This window comes from Rhinolophus hipposideros (genome assembly GCF_964194185.1).
Source record: "Rhinolophus hipposideros genome assembly, chromosome: 11".
Lineage (NCBI taxonomy): Eukaryota > Metazoa > Chordata > Mammalia > Chiroptera > Rhinolophidae > Rhinolophus > Rhinolophus hipposideros.
In genome coordinates, this window is record NC_138057.1 from 54,075,424 (window position 1) to 54,097,601 (window position 22,178).

Consider the following 22,178-nt stretch of genomic DNA (forward strand, 5'->3'; position numbering starts at 1 on the left):
AATCTTTTCAAAGAACCAGCTGTTTGTCACGTTAATGTTTTCTATTGTCTACCCTAATTGGGAGCATAAATATTGATGACTGTTATGTCTTCTTGTTATGTAGTCCTCTTTATGGTGATGAAATGCCCATCATTGTCTCTTGTTACCTTTTTATCCTGAAGTCTGCTTCATCTGATATAAGTATGGCTACAGATGATTTCTCTGGATACCATTTGCTTGGACTGTCAATTTCCACCATTTTACTTTGAGTCTATGCTTGTTCTTGTAGCTGAGATGTGTCTCTTGGAGACAGCATATGGTTGGGTTTAGTTTTTTTATCCAATCTGCTACTCTGTCTGTACCTTTTTATTAGTGAGTTTAGTCCATTTACATTTAGGATGATTATTGATATATGAGGATTTCCTATCATTCTGTCTTCGGTTTTCTGGTAAGACTGTCTCCATTGTTTCTTTGCCTTTTTAGTGTTGTCTGTTATTTCTGTGTGGTGGTATTCTGTGATTTTTCCCTCTGTTTCTTCTTTTATTACAGTATATCTTTCAGTTCTGGATTGTTTTCAAGTGGTTATCATTAAGTTTATGTAAAAGAAAGTTTCATATTTACTATTCCATTTTCTTCAGAATGCTTACTTTCTCCATTCCCATATTCCAGTTCAAGCCTTTATTCTCCCCCCTTTTATGTTTTGGTTGTCACAAATAATCCCTATTTATGCTGGTTGGATAGTCTCCTTCAGTATTTCTTGTAGTGCAGGTCGTGTGTTAGAAAATACCCTCAGCTTCTGTATGTCTGGAAAGGTCTTTATTCCTCCTTCATATCTAAAGGACACGTTTGCTGGATATATTATTCTTGGCTCATAATTTCTCTCTTTCAATAGTTTGAATATTGGATTCCATTCCCTCCTGGCTTATAGAGTTTCTGCTGAAAAATCTGACGATAATCTAATGGGCTTTCCTTTGTAGGTTACCGTTGTCTTTTCCGTGGCTGCCTTGAGGATTCTTTTTTTGTCATTAATTTTTGACAGCTTCAATACAATGTGCCTTGGAGAAGGCCTGTTGGGGTGGAGGTGTTCTATTTGCTTCTTGGATTTGAGAATCCATTTCTTTCCACAAGTTTGGGAAGTTCTAATTGACTGTTTGTTTGAATATACTCTGTGTGCCCTTCTTTCTTTCTTCTCCTTCTGGTAGCCCATTATTCTTATATTGCTCTTTCTGATGGAGTCAGAAAGTTCTTGTGGAGTTCTTTCATTTCTTTTAAGTCTCAAGTCTCTTTCTTCTTCCATCTGTGTCATTTCCAGATTTCTATCTTCGATGTCACTGATTCTTTCCCCCATCTGGTCAACTCTACTACCTCAGCTGGCTGATTTATTCTTCATTTCTTTTATTGAGTTCTTAATCTCCAGAAATTCTATTTGGTTCTTTTTTAAAATTTCAATATCTTTGGTAAAATGTTCATTTTGTTCTTTGATTGTGTTTCTGAGTTCATTAAACTGCCTTTTTGTGTTTTCTTGCATCTCATTGAGTTTTTTAAGAACTGCAATCTTGAATTCTGTCATTTAAATCACATATTTCCATCTTTAAGTTCATTTTTTGGAGACTTTTCATTTTCTTTCTGAGCTGTCTTGTTGCCTTGGTTATTCATGGCAATGAATGATTTATTATTTCTCTTTCTAGACATCTACAGGAGTGGCTTCTGCAACAGATTGATAGAAAGAGGTCTTTCTTTTGTTTTCCAGTATGTGTTGGTAGAATGTTTTATTTTTTCTCTGACTGAAGCCCTTTTTTCTCTCGCATGTTTCCTCTGCACTATTCCAGCTTCTCACACAATGGGGCGATTCCCTGGAACACGGGTTTCTCCTCTTTGCAACAGTTCGCCTGGGTCATAGGGCACAGCCCCCGTGGGGGGATGTGGAGAGCTTCTAAAGTTCCAAAGCTCTTCCTGCACCCCATTCAGAGTGTTTCAGCAGTTCTGTTTACTCCTGCAGGGATCCGCCCAGATAGGTGGGGCCAAGGGCGGGGTGAATTGTGAGAGGTGGCCCAGAGCAATGGCGGAGACCACCACTACAGCTGGTCCTGCTTCCATAGCTCCCTCCCCTCTGCCGGAATTAGTTGGGCTGCGAGTCCATATCGGTGGACCACAGTTCTCAGAACTGCAAATATTCTGTTCTTTTGCAAATATTCTGTTCTTTTGATCTGACTCTGCTACTGTCCAGCTTCTAGCACTGGTCAGGGAGGGGCGGGGCGAGCTCTGGGAGGGTAGGGAGAGGGCGGCTAGTCTCAGTGCCTAAGGCTTCCGTTCTCTGCTCGGCAGTGAGGGATTAAACCACTGTTTTCAGCCTTCTTCCCTCAGTCTTTGCTCTGAGGTCTGTACCATGAGCATTGGGTTCAGCTGTGTTTGTTATATGTTGTTCCCTCAGCCACTATTGATTATGGTGATTATGTGGGTATCAACCTTTGTCAACACCCATCAAACTGTACTTTAAATGGGCATTTTTTAAATTCAATGTAAATTATTCTTGGATAAAGTTTGAAAAAACAAATCTGAAAAAGCTAAGGACCAAGTTGATAACTGGCCAGCAGAGAGCACAGTGCAATTAGCAGCTCAGGTGCTAGTCCCGACTCTGCCTGTTTAAAGGCTGTATGCCCTGGTCAAGTCCCTCCATTTCCCTGGGCCTGCTAAGCAAAGGAGTTGGACTAAATGATTTATAGTCTGAGATCTTGGTCCCCAAGGACTCTCCTTAGCTTTTCCTTCTCTGTATCTGGAATGCCCTTTCTTGGGGACATCACATGTCTTCACTGGCATCTCCTCTGGGAAAGAAAACCACAGAGGGGCCAACCTTTAACATAGGTGTGTGTGGAGGAGTGGGGAAGATAAATGTTTGAGAAAGGGTACCAGAACCAAAGCCAGAGCGCCCCTCAGTGGAAGGTCAGGACCCCAGGAAGAGAGATGGCACTGGGGCAAATGGTGGTGAGGGCAGGTTAGCACATCTCAGACACCTTAGGGTAGCAGGGCCGGGAAGTCTGTCTAGGTCATTAGGACCCTATCACTGCTTTCTGTTCACTGAGAAACCTGTGTGGCCTCTAGTGGATAGGGGATAACTGCCCCAAGCGTTCCTAGATAAACTTCTACTTCTCGACCATTCCCCTGCCCTTAAAAAGTTCAACAAAACTTAAACTATTTGAAGGCATAGAGATTTCTTACGAAGAAATGAACTATACACAAACTCTAGTGACACATTAACAGTGCAACCATGTTTGCAGTAAATAAAGCAAATATTCCACAAGGCTATCTCCCAGTCTGAAATCTATAGGACAAAAATCACTTGTGCCTCCTTCCTTCCTTGCCTCTACTAGGTAGTTTAAGCTCTGGAGTCATTTAAACCTGAGTCCAAGTCCCAGCTCTGCCATTTCCAGCTGTGTGGTCTTGGAAAAGATATTTAACTTCTCTGATTCCTTACTTGTAAAATCAGATGCTACCATCATCTGTTGGATATACGAGTACTTTTTATTCATTTTTTTCACTATTCTGGGGTGGGGGACAAGACAGATCAGTCCTTGTTCTTAAGAAGCTTATCATATTCTAGTGAAAAAAAGACAGAAAATGAGCAAGTGAGTACACAAGAAATAAGTGAGACTATTTAAGTACAGTGAAGGAAATAACCACAGTGCTGTAATAGAAAATAGCTGTAATAGAAAATAAGCAGGGAGATGTGCTCTGGTTTATTTGCGCCAAAAATTGTTCCAGTTCCTGTGTGGGGAATGGATTGTAGTAGGGCAAAGAAGGAAAGTAAGACTAGTTAGCTACTGCAATAGCCAGCAGCTTGTAAGCTGAATTAGGGTGGCAGTAACGGAAACAGATGTAACAGGACACATTCGGGATGGATTTGGAGGTAGGACTGCCAGGACACTAGTTCACTGTATGTGGAAGGTAAGAAAGAAGATTGAGGATGGCTGCTGGGTTTGGGAATTGAGCAACTGGGTGGAGAATGGTGCCCTTTATTGAAATTGGAAAGTCAGGGAGAAGAACCAGATTATCAAGAATTTGTAGGCCCTATTAGGTATGAGAATAGCTGTCACATTTCACATGGATAAGCTTGGAGCTCAGGGAGAAGTCAGGACTGGAGAAATATCAGGTTGGGAGGCATTAGCATATAGGCGCTACCTGAAGTCATGGGGCCAGGTAAGATCACTTAGAGAAAGAATACTCATAGAAAGGAGAAGGGACCTAGAACCAGGCTCTGAAATGTGCCAGGATTTAGATGGTGGGCATAAGAGGAGCAGAGAAGACTGTAAGAATGGCCAAAGGAGAAAGAAAACCAAGAAGGCAGTGTCATGGAAACCAGAACAAGAAAGTGTCTCATAAAGGAGGGGGCGACCAGCTGAGAGCTGTGGGCTGGTATTAGGAATGAAAAGGGCAGCTTGGCATGTCGTCCAGTAGTGGTAAGCTCATAAGACAGCAGTAGTTGTGGCAGTTCTGGCCTGATCTTGTTCCACACATGCCCAAGAACCAGACAGGGATGAAATTTTCCCTTTATCTGGAGAAACCTCAGCTAATTGGCACGTCTTGTTTCTCTTGAACGAAGCCATGCCTGACAGCGAGTACTGATTCCCTCCTTGCTTTCCACAGACTTCGGTGAGTATAAGTCACAGGAACATGGGGCCACCCCCTAAGGCTGGCCTGATCCACACCCACATTACTCAGGTAACTGTGAGACCGCCCGCCACTTGGTGGTGCCAGAGAACCAGGAATTGATTGGGGCCTGATGCCAGGATTTATGAGCCTCCTTGCGCTCACCCTAAGCCATTAGAGAGAAACACTGCTTACCACTACTGAACAGAGCAAAGGACACAGGCACAGTGTGGTGAGAGCCAAACTGGGTGATCCGTTGTACACACTTCAGCTGCCATGTAAATATATGGTATCCTGATCCAAAAAAAAGAAAAGAAAACAAGCTCCAAACATTTGTTACAAACCCTTTGAAGAGTTTAGAGCCGTTATTCTTTAGTCTGTTCGTGCTAGGAAATATATTCTAAATTTCCCAGGAATCATGATTTTACATGTTGTGTCCTGTTGTCGGATCATGTCATCGCCACTTTAGGTCTGGGAAGAGCACAATCCAAGTTGTAGGTGGTGGTAGCTATGAAAGAAAACAAAAGCTGCCTGAATCCTGAGGTTGTGGGAAGGAAGAACAGGTGCCGATTTGGGACTGGAGCAAAGGACCTGTCTGCTGCACCGGCTGGCTGCCTGATACGGGGACTCTGCCAGAGACAGGCCTCAGGGAGCATTGAGTCAAGACACGGACTCTAATTGGTGATCCTTTCCCATATGGGGTACACAGGCCCCACCAACCCAGTTATCGGTGGTCAGGGAGAGGTGTTAGTGGGCTCTGCCCTTTTTTCCCTTCGATTCTCTGCTGGGGAAAAGTTTTGTTTGGTATGTTTATACTGTAACCAAGGTACTAAGAAGCTGTGAATTTTATTTTCCTGCAGAATGTAGGACTCTCTGTTACTTGGTCTTTCTTTGCTATGCCTTTGCCCTGGATTTTGTTGTTGTTTTGTTTTTGTAATAACCATCATCTACTTTAATTAGAGAGGCATACTAGGTATTCACCACTTTCCCTCAGATTCTTAGTTATCTCTAAACCACAGCTTAGTGTTTCCAGATTTTATTTTTCTCAAAAAAGTCTTTATTCCTTTTCAAATGAAGGTTTTATTAATACTTTAAAAATAATATCCAGGATCTTATTGATCTGTGCTGATGGTGAGGCAGTGCTGTGCAGGTTGCTGTACACACACAACTCGTTCCGGCCGTACTGAGCCCTTTTATTTACTGAGCTGCATGAAGGCCTAACCTGTCTTTACACCCCAAAGAAAACAAAAACAGAGGCAGAAGTATCTGCTTTTACGGTACAGAATTCAGTGTTATCCGGCCATGACCTCATTGTTGTCATCAGCAGAAAGCATCTCAGTCCCTGGAAGCATAATAGCTGAGAGCAGCCATCGCACGTGCTGCTTTGGGGATTTAGAATCTGATAAGTGCCACCAGACTGACGCTGTCTAGAAACAAATCCTGCTGCTTGAGGATGCCAGTCCTTAGTGGAAGTGTGTAAATCAAAAGGAATGAGGCGAGGCAGGCGCTATGATGTGAATGGGAGGGTGCAGCAGTCAGGGCTGGCAGAGCCAGAGGGGCGTGCTGCTGAGCAGCAAGGCATAAGCGTTCAGCAGCCTTCCCCTTTCTCCCCATTGACAATGGTGCAGTGGAGGAGTGGGGCCTGGGGGTCAGGAGCTCTGGCTTCCCTCTTCCCAGCCCCAGCCTTTCTCTTCTGGGCTAAGTCGGAGGCACCTCTCCTGGCATTTCCCGGGCAGTGTAGCGCCACTTAACGTGACGACTGTGGAATAAACTGGAACCAATTAAGTGCACCAAGTGGTTTTTTAAGAAAGGAGGATAAAGACTTTTATTTGAACCTAAATGTTGTTGTTTTTGTTATCATTAGGTATGCTATGTTGACTATGGATTTAGTGAAAATGTTGAAAAGAGCAAAGCGTACAAATTAAACCCCAAGTTCTGTTCACTCTCATTCCAAGCTACAAAGTGTAAGCTAGCAGGTAAGAGGAACTTTTTTTTAAAGTTCTTTCCATTTTGATACATGATCACCAGTGTACTTTTAGTTAAATCCTAAAATATGCTAAGTATCTCAAGGTTTTATAATGGGTTATTTCTTGAAAGATATAAATTCATGTCTAATGTGGTCTTTAGAAGATGTGATCATTATAATACTGTTACAATGTTTTTGGTATATTTTTTGTTATATATAACGTATGTAACATATTTCATTTTATTATAAACATGTCTATTTGCTATCTTAAAGGGGTTTTTTTCGTTGTTGTTCTAACTGCCCTAGTAACAACTGCTAGAGGCCCTGTATCATGGGATTCGATCAGTTTAAGTCATGTTGTTCGACATATTGTGAAGTGACTCCCAGCTTCATTCCGACTGAGATGGGCTCTGTGGGTGCTGCTCGTTACCAAGTAGCACACCCTCATGCGCCTAAGCAAGACTTGGGCTACAGGTCACCTGCAGTCTCTGGCATAGTCGATGTATCACTGTTCCTTCCTTTCCTTCTCAAGGAAGCATAAGGAATGCAGGTGTGTGAGAGTGACATTGTAGGGATAATCTGAAAGTCTGGAGGCATTCTAGTGGCCGTATTAGTGAGGAAGAAAGGCATTGAAATTTGTGTGTATCACACCAGGAGAGCCTGAGCTCAATTCAGAAAGTGATCCAGATTCTGTCATGAAAATTAGCCCTGTGAAGAAAGACCTCCTTCCAAGCAGGGATAAGTCTTTTTGTCAGAGGAGCTGGGTTTGGCTCTATCTGTGAGATAAATCTCAAGTAATTTTGAAAGCCTTTTATAAACCTGTAGGAGTTGGTTTCGAAAAGAACATATCAAGAACATAGGACAAGATTTGGGATGGTGAAATGAAAGATTTGATAAAAGAGACAAACTTATGTGTTGGGAGAACAGAAAAAGAATGAGAGAAAGGTGGGGTGGCTGGTTAGCTCAGTTGGTTAGAGCGCGGTGCTCTTAACAATAAGGTTGCCGGTTCTATCCCTGGGCCATCATGAGCTGCGCCCTCCACAACTAGAATGAAACAACTGCTTGACTTGGAGCTGATGGGTCGTGGAAAAACACACTTAAAAATAAAGAAAGAAAGAAGGCAAGAATGGAGGAAGGGAGGAAGGGAGGAAAGGAGGGACAGAGGAAGGCAGGGAGGGAGGAAGGAAGGAAAGAGAGAGAGAGGTAGCTCAGTGGGAGTCTGAGCTTTTGCTTATGGACTAAAAGGGGGAAATACAGCAATGGACTTATAGTACCATTGGAGAAATGATGAGCTAATTTTAATTGTTTTTATAGATTGACTGAGAGTTGTCATATATATGAGACATGGAATTACAATTTTCAAAGAATTTAAAGAACAATTAGACAATAAAATTCACCCAATATCATATTAAATTCACCAAATACCATGTTATGTTAAACACTGATCTTTCTTTGATAAATCAGAAAATTATTTGGTATCTTCAGGGTCATTGTGGTGTACTGAAAGAAAGAAAGAAAAAAAAGGAAGAAAAAAGAAAGAAAGGATGAATGTCTAAATTTACAATGAATGTGTGTTCATTTTATAAGAAAGAAATAATTGTATATATTTAACTAGAAAATGAAAAAAAAATCAAAGCTATATTTTTAGGAAGAACATTACAAATACATGACTGGCACCATGATTGATAGCTTTTATATGTATTAGTCTTTTTGTTTTAAATATGTGCTTGTATATATTAGTCTTTTTGCTTTAAATATGTGCAAGGCTATTTCTCCTACGGTAGAAATTCTGATTGATCATCAGTTTTTCTTTTGTTTTAAGATTGCCTGCCTAGTGTAACCATTCAAAAGGGCATTCACATTATAATATATATCTTAAAACCAAAGGGTGGGTTATATAAAGAAGATTGTAAAACAAAGCTTTCCTATAAAATTTAAGAATTTTGTAGTACGTTCATAGTAGTAATTAATAGCCAAAATAAATACAATCTATCTATCCATCTTAGCATGATTCTGCTAATTAAGTACAAATTTAAATATTCAATATTTTTCAGGGTTGGAAGTTCTAAGTGATGATCCTGGTTTAGTGAAGGTGGTTGAATCATTAACTTGTGGAAAGATCTTTGCAGTGGAAATACTTGAAAAAGCTGATATTCCACTTGTTATTCTGTACGATACGTCAGGAGAAGATGATATCAATATTAATGCCACCTGCTTAAAGGCCATATGTGACAAGTCACTAGAGGTTCACCTTCAGGTACCACTGTGACCACTGCTGTCATCCATCACACATATTGTAGGAAAGAAAGTTATCAGAAAAGAATGTTACACATTTTAGGCTAACGCTACAGAGAGACAGATTACATACATATTGAGAAAAAGGGGGTGGGAGGTGCAAGAATGGGAGAAAAATGCCAAAACATAAATAGTAATTGGATTTTTTTATTTTCCAAGTTTTACAATGAGCATATATTAATTTTATATGAAATTATTTTGCAAGGATAATAGGGGAGGATAATGCAAAAGAAGGGAACATTAGATTAATAAAGATGTTTATTAAATTATTACCTTTAACATTTTTAAAATGTGAAGAACGTAGATATCCACAAAGAAGGAAACCTTTAAATAAATTATAGGGCAGCCGCTCTAAATGATAGAATGAGATGTTAAAAATGATCACTTTAAAGTCTTCATAGTAACATTGGGGAAATGTTTGTTTTAATAAGTAGAGCAATAGTGAATTGTCTTTATATTATGATTTGACTAAAAATGGTTAAAATTAAACCTTGACTATGATTACAGTTTTTTAAAATTACTAAAATTTATGTGGCCCATGGACACAGATTAGAAAGTAGGCTGATAATGGGGTTGATTTGGTGAGAGCATTTTTTTTCATTTCTGTTAATATTGCAAAAATATGTTTTATGTAAAAATTCTTTTTCTACATTAATGGGGAGAAAATGAAGTTAAGGATATTCTCAGCCTTTGAGATAATGCAAAGTGGTAATAAATGAGTGTATGCAAAATGTCTATTTGTACCCGACACAAATGATATCAGATATTCCTTTTGGAAAGAGGTATCTAAACTGGTTTCTCCCATTGGAGTTATGAATCTCATTCTTTCCTATCTATCCTCCAGCTCAGAGGATTTAAAGTGCAAAGACTTGTAAGAACATATGTAGGCAGATACCCATTAGGTAGGTAATGGCTGTGCTGTGTTCCCAGGCATCCTGATGTGTCCTTTGTTCGTTGCAGGTTGATGCAATGTACACAAATGTCAAAGTGACTAATATTTGCTCTGATGGCACACTCTACTGCCAGGTGCCTTGCAAGGGTCTGAACAAACTCAACGATCTTCTGCAAAAGACAGAGGACTACTTCCATTGTAAGGTATGCTGGGGCATCGTCCCCCTCTAGAGTTAGTCCTAAAATTGCAAATAAGAGTGGTCACTAACTTTTGAATAGTTTGAGGTAGAATTTCCAGAATAATGGGCAAGAGCCACAGACTGCATAATTTAAAACAAAACAAAGCAAAAAGAACCCACTGGTTTCTGCGTTGTAAAGTGAGGATAGTAATAGTGTGTACCCATAGGACTGTCACGAGGCCGCTTAGCACTGTGCCTGGCACATAGTGAGTGCGCAGCAGCTGGTAGGTTTGTTATTTACAAGGTACAGTTCATGATTCTGCAGGGCAGCTGCCTGTGTGTCTGTCCGCTAGAGCCAGCTGGCTCCTCTGCCCCGGGCAAAGAGGAAAGCATGGGACGTAAGGGAGGAATAAAACTTCTAAGGCATCACTCCCCGAGCTCTTTAGCCTACCGCCTCGGTAGATGAGGTTCTACAATTCAAATTGATTAAATACGCTCCTTACCCTTTAATTCTTTTCCGACTTAGGATATGTAGAGGTTTTGTTTTAAGGTTCTAAGGTGATTTTCTTACCTCCGTTAGGACATTATCGTCATAATGCAGAATATGCTGTGGTTTCCAAGTGACTAAACTCTAATGTCACTTCAGCCCTGACCCTCTCGTCCCTGGAAGTGAACCGTTCCCTCTAACCTGAGCACACTGAGCACCGTGTGGCACTTATGCAGCCCTGTATTTTATAATAGCTGTTTAAGGACTTATTTGCCTTACTGGAGTGCAGGCTTCTTGAGGGCAGACACCCAGCTTTATCAGGTACTGGCAAGTACCTAATTCATGTAGACACTGTAGTACCTAATCTAGTGTCTCATATAAAACAGGCATTCCAAAGTATTTGCTGAATCAGGTTCAGTCTGTATTCAGACCCCAGCCTAGAACTGAGGCATTAGATGTATAGCTTTACCTCTCTCTGTGTCACAGATGTCGTGGATGTATGTATCTCAAGGTCATTACTTAAGTTTGATTTCCTAGTCTATCTTGGAAAAATCTGAGACACCCTGCAAGGCCGACTCCAGTGACTCATTTGCATGCGTGTGCTTATAACCTGCAGTGAAAAGCACTCTCGATAGTCCCTAGTGTCCTTGTAGCCCGGGTGGAGACGTTACCTGCAGCAAGAGTGCAGACGTTCACCTGGAAGGAAAGAGACCGCAGCAGCCCCCCAGCTTCAAGCTACACCAGAAGAGGAGGATGAAGAACCTACAGCCATGATGTGTTGGCCTTTCACTGGCGCTGATATCCACGTTTGTGTTGATAACATTTCTTTTGTTTTGGAATTAAAATGTTATCTTTTAATCTAAATGGTAAAAGTATAGGAAGAAGAGGCCTTATGGACAGTTAGCCCAACCTGCTCACTTGTATCCAGGCTCTGTCAGATTCTTCCTCCCTCTCTGTGTTTAACTGATGGTGCCAGCGCCTGGATGAATCATACTGACCTCCACACTCACATTTTTAGACATTGTAACAGGACTGATTTATGAGCCATGTCCCGGGAAGGAGAGTGGATGAGGCACAAGGCAGACGTTCTGTAATCCTCAGGACAGGCCCTGCCTCCACTCATTACATATGGGTGAAACAGCTGGCCTGTGACACAGCGATGTGTGTCTGATGCTGTAGCAATATGCTCTTGGCTCCGAGTAATAAAAGTGTTGTGCCATTCTGTTTTGCAGCACATGACCTCGGAATACTTCGTTTCCGTACCCTTCTGTGGGAAAATCTGCCTCTTCCATTGCAAAGGAAAATGGTTACGAGTAGAGGTAAAATCAGTCACTTGACTTTTTTGTTTTTAACTTACTATGAAATATTTCAGGTGTACAAACAAGGTCTTAAACAACGGAATAAGCACCCACATACTCATCGCCAGTTTGAGAAATGAAACATGACTGATAGGGTCGACGTTCCCTGTCTGTATCCCCTTTCTTCTATTCCCTCTCTGGGGGGCTGCTTGCTGACTTTGGTGTTTCTCGTTCCTATTTGTTTCTTTATATTTTTATTATGTGTGTATCTATGCACACACAGTTTTACTATCTATATATTTTCATGGACAGGTAGTGGAAATATAGAAATGAATATGTACGTAGACTATAGTAAAAAATGAATAAAGTATAACTAAATGAATAAATGTTTTAAAAATGTATGTAAATAGTAAAATGTATTGGTTCTTCTGCGACATGCTTTGTCATTTCTTTGTGAGATTCATTCACGTTGACGTGTGCAGCTCCAGTTCAGTTGTTTTCACTGCTGTATGATGTAATGGCGTATGAATATGCCAACCTCATCACTCTCTTCTCCTGAGGATATTTAGATTGTTTCTAATGTTTTGTTATAAACATGAGTCTTGCTGCGCATATCCCCCAGGTGCATACTCACTCGTGTGCAGGAATGGCATTTCTGGGTGTAGAGATGAATAGCTTCTATTTTGCTAGGTATTGCCTAATTGCTCTCCAGATTGACCCTTTCACTGAGGCTGTAGCCCTTTGAGAGTTCTGGCTCCTTGAGGGAGTCTTAGACCCTCCCTCCCTCCTGCCCAGGTCGGCTTGGGCTGCAGTGTTCACATGTGCTTCTATTTCCAGTACCTAATAATTGTCTTATTTTCTTGCAAGTTAAGTTATGAATTTGAAAGGAAGCTTGTTATATTTTATCATACATTTCTATGTTTTCAAAAGTGGGTTTTTAGTTTTTCTGGTTATTGTTTCTTTTTTCTTTCCTTTCTTCTTTTTTTGATACCTAGTTTATTCAGTTGCTAAAACTGCAAGTTTGGGCTTGATTTTATTTTATTTTTTTCTGTTTTAACTTTGTTTCAGAAGATTTTAATCTAGGTGCAAGGACCTCTACTTGCAGGGGCCCTTGCAGAGTGTGTGTGTATATTATGTATTTTGTGAGTAGGAGAGTATCCATAATTTTTATAAGATTCTCAAAGAAGCCAACCCTAGGAAAGTAAGAACCATTGCTTTAATGATTTTTAAATACTGCATAGCAATATTTTGATAACTTAATTATACTGATTTTCCTTTTATTTAAATAAAATTTGGTCATGTCCATTTTAACAAAAGGAGCAATTTTGAATTGTTCTTGTCGTTAATGTGAATATGTGTCAGAAGGCTGAGATTTGGGGTTGCAGACCAAGAGTTGTCTGCTTAGCTATAAACTTCAAAAACATGACTCGTTAAAAAGAACATGGCATTGTTAAAAATTTAAAGCTCTATGGTGGTTAGTGTATAAATGCACAAATACTCATTTTTTTAACTTTTATTTTGAAATAATTTCAGACTTTCACAGAGTTGCAAACATAGTTCAGAGTTCCCATATGCCCCTTACTGACAGTGTTAACATCTTGAGTCACCAATATCAAAACCAGGAAATAAATATGAATATAATATTAACTTATCTGCAGAACTTAACATTTCTGAGATTGTCCCTCAAATGTCCTTTTTCTGGTCCAGAATCCCAAGTTGTATTTAGTTTCATGTCTTCTCACTTTCCTCCAGCCTGGCAGTTGCTCTGACTTTCTTTGTTGTTTGTGGCCTTTTGCAGAGTGGCAGTATTTTGTAGAGTGTCTCTCAACTTGAGTTTCTTCATGTGTAGAATCAGGTTATACTTTTTGGGCAATAATACCTTTCCAGTATATGCTCAAATACTTTATATAAATATCTAGTATTACTTTTACTACTATCGAATTGTGTGTTGTCTACCTTTGAAGTAGTAAAAGTGTTCATTCTTTTAGTGATGCGTAGAAAGCTGAGGAAGGGAAAATGATTAATGAAAAGCAGATTCTTTGTTTAAACGATGTATTTCTTCTTGACATGTCCAAGCTTCATTTGGTGCCTATACATTTTGAACTTATTACATACATCCAGCCAAATCTATTCCATGGCCATCACTCTCCCTGCCATCACTCCTCCTCCAAACACATCCTGAGTGGTCTGCATTCACGTTTCTATACCAACTTCCAGTCAGTCCTCAGCCACTGCTGTTTGACTTCTGCCTGCATTCCATCAGAGAGCCTGTTCTTGCAACAGCACCTTAATTGCACAATCTAATTAGTATCTTCACGGTCTTGTTTTATCAGATCTCTTTGCTGCACCTAACTGTTTAAACTGGAAATTGTCTTCTCATTAGGCTACCATGTTACCAAATCCTCCTAATTTTCCTTATCGTGCTCTTTCTCTTATTTTCCACCCAAACCTCCCCCTAAACCTTACCTCGAAGTGTCAGTGTCCCCAGTTTCTATCCTGATTCACCATTCTCTTCAGCCTCTGCGTGCTTCTAGGCAATCCCATCTCAACACAAAGTGCAAATCATAGTAAATAATAATATGTTCAACTTTCAATGAGGGTGTTTCCCAGACACTAAATCTTGTGTTTCTAAACATGAGTTCTCTCATGTAATCTTCACAAAACTTTGTTATCCCCATTCTTACTAATGAGGAGACTGATTCAGCTAGAAAGTGGGAGAGCTGAAATTTAAAACTGAATCTATCTGATTCCAAAACCCTCACCCAGTCTTACCACCAACAGTACCTGGCTTCTAAAGCTGACCATCTCATTCTTCTACTTAAGACTTGACATTGGCTTCTTCTTATCTACAAGATAAAGTCTAAGTTCTTTAAGACACAATATCTGGCTCCAAGACCTTGCCTGTGCCTGGCTCCCAGCCCCATCTCTTGCCTTGCCCTGCATCTCACTTTATGTTCCAACATAACCAAAATGCTTGTAGACCCCACCTGTAAGAAATATACGAGGTCTGACAGTTAAGTTCGTGAACTCATCCTATAAAAAGTGCTACATACCTCATTGCTGAATATCACTACAGTCACCTTCGAAGTACTCCCCTTGGGAAGCTATGCACTGACGCCAGTGCCTAGTCCACCCTTCAAAGTAATTCTGGAACTCTTTTTTCTGGAATTACCATCAGAGTTGTGATCGTATTACCCTTGATGTCCTGAATGTCATCAAAATGTCTTCCTTTCAATATTTCCTTTATCTTCAGATAAAGAAAGAGGTCATTGGGGGCTAGATGAGGTGAGTAGGAAGGGTTTTCCAAGGCAGCTATTTGTTTACTGCCTAAAAACTCCCCCATAAACAGTTCCGTGAGAGCTGGTGCATTGTCGTGATGCAAGAGCCATGAACTGTTGGCGAAAAGTTCAGGTCGTCTAACTTTTTCATGCAGCCTTTTCAACACTTCCAAATAGTAAACTTGGTTAACTGTTTGTCCAGTTGGTACAAATTCATAATGAATAATCCCTTTGATATCAAAAAAGGTTAGCAACATCATTTTGACTCTTGCTTTGGACTAATGGAACTTTTTAGGTCTTAGAGAATTGGCTGACTTCCATGCTGCACTTTGACGCTTTGTTGCAGCATCGTATTGGTACACCCATGTTTCATCACCAGTGATAACATGGCCCAAAACATCGTCTTGCCTCTCCGAAAGGTCTTGGCAAACTTCCAACTCTCCTTTGCTTTTGTTCATCAGTGAGCTCCTTCGGGACCATTTCTGCACACACCTTTCTCATGCCAAGATTTTCAGTTAAGATTTTCCTATTTCTCTGTCGATGTTGACTTGGTCTGCTATGCTTCTCACAGTCAGCTGACGATTTTGATGAATTTTTGCCATGTTTTTGTCAGTTCTGCTCGTTACTGGCCGCCCTCACCTTTCTTCATCAGTGACATGTTCTCTCCCGTCAGACAAACACTTAATCCATTTGTACACTGCCGTTTTCTTCATGGCATTATCTCCATAAACTTGGACTAACATGTCCCTGATTTCACTTCCGTTCTTGCCAAGTTGAACAAGAAATTTAATGTTTGTTCATTGCTCTAATTCAAGTTCAGATATTATTGCGACTGCACACAAAAACACACAACAATAATGAACACCACTCAGCAAGACACCACCACACGTCAACATGAACACAGTTGTGAGACACTTTTTTTTTTTTTTTTGATATACCAAGGTTATGAAACCTTACTGAGCTGCTTGTACAGTGCTGCCAATGTAAGCGCACGGTGGCAAGTTCGTGAACTTAATTGTCAGACCTTGTATGTGTCTGACCATCCTCTCTCGTTTGAAATGTCCAGATTAGCCCCTTATTAGACTCCTACCAATCTGGTTTACTCCCATTCATCATTTAAGGTCCAGCTCTGAAGGACATAAATTTGTGAAACTTATTAAATTCAAGTTTGTGAAAAAGGAAATACAAATGTCCAATAAATATGATTATTTCTTAAAGGGACAAAATTTACACAATTTAAATTATTCAGCCAAAGGGTTTGTTAGATAAGTCACAATATATCTATATGATAGACTTATGTAACCTTAAAATGATGTAGAAGATTAATAACATGAAATATTTTTGAGACATTGGGTAAAAAGTAGTCAATTTATGAAATAGTATATACTAATATGTTATAATCTTTGTAAATATTTTTTGTAAATGCATGAATAAACAACTAGAAGGATAATTGTAATCTATAGTAGATTACAAGTGATTTTTATATCATTCTTTTAAATACGTTTTCTACAATGGAGATGTTATACTAAAATAAGAAAAAAGGTAAATTTAAAGAAAAGTACCTATTCTAGGTATTTCTTCCTCCTGAAATCTTGTCCTAACATCTACTTCCTGGCTGGGTCAAGGTACCCATCCTCCATGTTCTCATAGTACCCCATGTATAACTTTATTACTGTCCTTACTGCATTATATTATGATTACATATTTGTGTCATCTCTCACGAGATGGTAGCTCTTTGAGATGGGGAGTATATCTCTGTGGCCCAGTCATACCTGAATATAATAAGCATTGAATATATACCATCCATACCAAATATATATGTTTAGTATACATACATATGAATAAATAAATACATTTTAAACTATTGCCCCATAGTACTATTTGTGTTTATCTCAAGGGATTAAAAAGTTATGCAGTTATACTAATAAAGCATTCTCTGGGGCAGTAGAAAAAAGGCTTTACTTTTGTATATCTGACTCCCATCCAAGAGTGGCCCAGTTCTTCTTGGCAGTTACCACATTGACTGCACCACCATTCTTCACGTGGCAGTTAGTGCATTTGTAAGCATGAAGTCCCTGCCGGGATCACCATCTCCATGGGGCTCTGGCCAACGTGACTATATTCAGCAAATATCACAGTGGCTTACTGAGGAAAAATGTGGGCATTTAAAGGTGTACTCAGTATCTTACAGTGTGATGTTGCCATTTGATCACACATAGGTAATTATTGCATTGACTCTGTGTGTCATTTTCCCATTTTTGAATTATTAGCTGGACTTATTTTACCTCTTTGTGACTTTCTGTTTCAATTTTTTCGGTAGGACAAATGATTAAAATTATCGTTAGGTTTTCTGACAATGCTGTAGTAGAAAAAATACTACAAGGAAAATTCTGTCTCTGAATTTGCTCCAGTCTTTATTTCCTCATTACTAAAACACAGTAGTTTTATCCCCCTCACATTTTAACATTTTGGAGAACAGACTGCATCTTATAATTAACAATAATGTATCAACAGGGTCCTAGAATTGAAAACAGTCAATATTACTATATTTATGAATTTTACTAATTATTAGTTTAGTGATTATTACTGATGAAATGAATTAACAACTAGATGTTGAAATCAATTCTACTCCAAAAGAATACCTACAGGTACAATTTAAAATAAGAGAGAATTTAATAATACAGATAGTCTTTGTTGCTTTTTATTTGCAATGTTAAACAAAATGTAGTTGCACAGAAGCATTTTGGCCTTTTGGATGTGCTCATAAATTAGCCAACACTTGTCTCATTGCAGATCACGAACGTCCACAGCAGCCGGGCTCTTGATGTTCAATTCCTGGATGCTGGCACTGTGACATCCGTAAAAGTGTCTGAGCTCAGGGAAATTCCCCCTCGGTTTCTACAAGAAATGATTGCAATACCACCTCAGGTACTGTCTGTTACAAGCCTGGGAGATTTGCTGGAAGAGATTTGGATATGTTAGTAACCATGTGAGATGCCCCCTTTCAGTGTTGATCTTGATAACAATTGAAGTTTGAGTTTGTAACTAAGTTGGCAGTGATCCAAGTGCGGTGGTCCCCTGGTTTTCAGATGTCAAAATTAGCCAACTTAGACAAGGAGTCCAGTCAGACTTACAGAAAATTGTTTGATAAATGTTTGTTTTTAAGTATGTTGAGTCATTGGGCTGTGTTGTCCAGTTAGAGGTTTGATTTTAATAATTAGATGTCATTGCTGATTACACAGCTGCAGGATATTGATGTAAATAATTATTTCCACAGTTCTTAGTTTAATTAGGTAACCATTGTCTTTGGATATTTGTGTGTGTGTGTATATATATATATATATACACACTAAGATTTTATCGGGGAAGGGGAACAGGACTTTATTGGGGAATAGTGTGTACTTCCAGGGCTTTTCTTTTCCAAGTCAAGTTGTTGTCCTTTCAGTCTTAGTTGTGGAGGGCGCAGCTCAGCTCCAGGTCCAGTTGCCATTGCTAGTTGCAGGGGGCGCAGCCCTTCATCCATTGCAGGAGTCGAACCGGCAACCTTGTGGTTGAGAGGATGCGCTCCAACCAACTGAGCCATCTGAGAGCTCAGTGGCAGCTCAGCTCAAGGTGCCATGTTCAATCTTTAGTTGTAGGGGACGCTGCCCACCATCCCTTGCAGGACTCGAGGAGTTGAACCGGCAACCTCGTGGTTGAGAGCCCACTGGCACATGTGGGAATCGAACCGGCAGCCTTCAGAGTTAGGAGCATGGAGCTTCAACCGCCTGAGTCACCGGCCAGCCCTATCTGTTTATATTTAATCATTTTCTTATCAGACCTTTTTCCATAGAGTTTAGTAAAAAAAAAAAATTAACCTAGCCTTCTTCCATTGGTAAAAATTCAGATAAGAATTTTGAATTATTTTGAATTAATTAAAATTGTTATGAACTACTTCCTGCCTTTTAGGAGAAGTAGGGATTTTGTATAGATGTTAATCATTTTTTGAAAATAAAATAGTTCGACATTCTGTAGTTTTAAAAGGCCACTTGACTTTTTGCCAGACGATATCTTATGTCATCAGAACTTGGTGAATAAAAAGCACTTGACCATAATTAGCATGGCTGTTATAATTTCTCTCACTCCAGTCACTGTTGCCTTTTCTATTACTTTTCTAATTACTTTTCTAATATTAAAATGACTATTACAGAGAAGCTGTTTAATTTGTGATCAAGCCAATTTTCAAAATCACTTATACTCTTATTGTTGCTCAGCCATAATACTGAAAATGGTTAGACCTTTATTTAAGTGAGATTTCACTTGATAGCACCTCCGGCCTCTGTGTCACTTGTTAGAACATCCACCAGGGCCAGCGTGACCTAGAAAAGTTAGCTGGGCTGGAGGGGAAAGGGGGTTCCATCCACTGCTTCTGACTGTCTGCAAGTCACACAAAGTACCTTTGTGCTACAGCATTAAAAGCTACAAGAAGTTTTTTCTATTACTCTTACCTAGATTCGTTGTTTGATAGAGGTACAGTTGGGGGAACCTTACAAGCCAGCGAGGCCAAGCCTCTGGCTAACAACATCCCCCCAAAGAGGTCTAAGAGCAGCAAACCAGTGGATGGCCTGTCGGCCAGAGCTGATCCGTGAATATTGGGTTTGGGCTCTTGGCTTTTACAGTGTTTTAAAATGTGAATTGGTTGCCAGGATTTAAAAATCACATAATTTCACAGAAAAATCCCTACTTCTAGCTCCTCTTGACAAATGAGAAAACCTGGCTGTATTGAGCACTCTCCTTTTTGGGAGCTTGGGAAGGGCATTCTCTTCTGAAAGGCCTTGCTGTCCAGTGACCCAACCCCATCTGGCTGCCTCACTCCCTCGCTGCCAGCCTGGCCCCTGCAGGTATTAGAGTGTGTGACCTGCCCACCAAGAAAGGGACCTCATCCAGGGGGCACAGTGAGAGACTTGAAGTCCCCAAGGGAGCAGGGTATAACAGGGAAGATGGGGCGCAGAGAGGAAAGGAATCCAGGAATCCTGGAAGTATGTTTTGTTCTCTTCACAAAATTGCCTCCATCAATTCAAAGGCTTCCGTGAGACTGAAGGGAGTCCCTGAGGTCACCTTTTACTCCCTGCTGTAGGCATTCTACAGAAGCTTGTGCAGTAATGGTGGGAGATAAAAGGCATCCGGGAAAAGAGGCTCTTAGCTAGCTATGGCTTTCAGCTTTTCTGACCCTCCTTAGTTCTCATTACAGCCTCCTTCCCAAGGTGAGCACAAATACCTGTGCCCACAAGATACTCAGGAAATGCTCAACGAAGCACAGAAGCCTCCAAAAAGAATTTTGCAACAAGAGTCAGTTTTCATCCAAATGACATTTCATGTTTTTCAGTTGGGTTTAGAGCAGGGGTGTCCAAACTTTTTTCAGTGTTTTTTTACCAAGGGCCATATGCAGTAGAATACACAAACAGCGGGCCACTCACTTGAGGTGAAGTACATATTGCCTCACCTGGTTTATTTATTTATATTTTTGGAATTTGCTGCGGGCCAATTAACAATAGATTGCGGGCCGCAGTTGGCCCGCGGGCTGCAGTTTGGACACCCCTGGTTTAGAGGGAAGAGCTAGATCTAGGTCCCAATCCTGTTCTCAGTTTTGTGATCTGACACAAATTAGTCTCTCTGAGTCCATTTCACCATCTGTAAAATGGGGTCACAATGTTGGCCTATCACACAGAAGTATTGGAGGCTGAGAAGTACGTCGAGTGCCTGGTGTAAGCCCTGGCTTGTAATAGGAGTATTAGATATAGAGCCAGGAACATAGCCAGCCAGTGTTCCAACCTGAGCTATGATTGTCGTTCCAACCTATTGATTGTCGTTATTGCTAGCTATTGCTTGCTTTCTATGTTGGCAACACCTGACTTCTAGGAAAATAATATTGACGTTACTCAAGTCCCTATTTTAAGGTAGCATATTCACTTTTCCATCATGTTTCCTTTTCAGGCCATCAAGTGCTGTTTAGCAGATCTTCCACAGTCTATTGGCATGTGGACACCAGATGCTGTGCTTTGGTTAAGAGATTCTGTTTTGAATTGCTCAGACTGTAGCATTAAGGTGAGTTATCTTATTGATCTTGATACATTTAGAAAGGGAGCTGTCAGCCAGAAGGGCTCATTTGGTTTTTGTGAAAGAATTTTTCTTACTGTAAACTGATGCTTTCATATCTGACACATTTTTATAGTCAAGAGATTGGTTTCATGTGTAGCAATACGATATTTCATAGTTTAATTTTTATTTAAGAATTTATATCTCCAGTGTTATTTTTAAACTCTTTATGTAATTTTTCCTTTATTAATAAGGTAAGAGAGATGGTTCCCTGCTCCTATTTTGTACCATGATAAGGAATTAAGTCCCCAACAGAGGGACCACCATATATCTCTTGATAAATGTTTCTAAAAATCATTTAAATAAGTCCTCTCTTTTTTTTCCAAAGTAGAATGGATTATAAACAAATTAGCTTATAATCTTGGATTTTGCCTCTTTTCCTAAAGCTTAAACTGCTTTATTTCATTAACTTGTTTTTTCTGCACCTGCATATCAAAAACATTGCTCATATTTTAAGAATAGAAATGTAAGATGGTATTTCTCTGTTTTAACTGATGCAGATAATGTTCTTTTATATGAACACTTAACAGTGAAATATCTTTGAGAAATATCTTCATGAAAATCTCTAAATTTTTCTAGTTCACACTGATTTTCCTATCTTCATAGTCATTTCGGGTTTCTAATGGACAGTTACACATTTAATTACATCATACCATTTTATAGCCTTCAGTTGCCATATGATAGTGAATTTTGTTTTCTCAGCTACTGTTTCAGCTCCTAAAGGCAGGGTATTGGGTACTCAATACCTTGATTCCCCAAAAATAAGACCTAGCCGGACAATCAGCTCTAACATGTCTTTTGGAGCAAAGATTAATATAAGACTCGGTCTTATTTTACTATAAGACCGGGTCTTATATAACATAATATAATGCTGGATAATATAATATAATATAATACAGTACAGTACAGCACAGTACAATACAATACAATATAAATACCAGGTCTTATATTAATTTTTGCTCCAAAAGACGCATTAGAGCTGATTGCCCAGCTGGGTCTTATTTTAGGGGAAACGTGATATATTTT

At 39.8% G+C, this 22,178-nt stretch overlaps 1 protein-coding gene across 1 annotated transcript in view; it reads left to right on the forward strand.

Annotated features, from left to right (window-relative positions):
• TDRD7 (tudor domain containing 7) overlaps window positions 1-22,178 on the forward strand; it is a 76,327-nt gene that overhangs the window by 44,970 nt on the left and 9,179 nt on the right. The window contains exons 9-14 of the mRNA XM_081066474.1: window positions 6,488-6,599; window positions 8,644-8,846; window positions 9,845-9,979; window positions 11,674-11,760; window positions 17,811-17,945; window positions 20,991-21,101. Coding sequence (XP_080922600.1) covers window positions 6,488-6,599; window positions 8,644-8,846; window positions 9,845-9,979; window positions 11,674-11,760; window positions 17,811-17,945; window positions 20,991-21,101 — 783 coding nt within the window. The remainder of the gene's footprint in view (window positions 1-6,487; window positions 6,600-8,643; window positions 8,847-9,844; window positions 9,980-11,673; window positions 11,761-17,810; window positions 17,946-20,990; window positions 21,102-22,178) is intronic.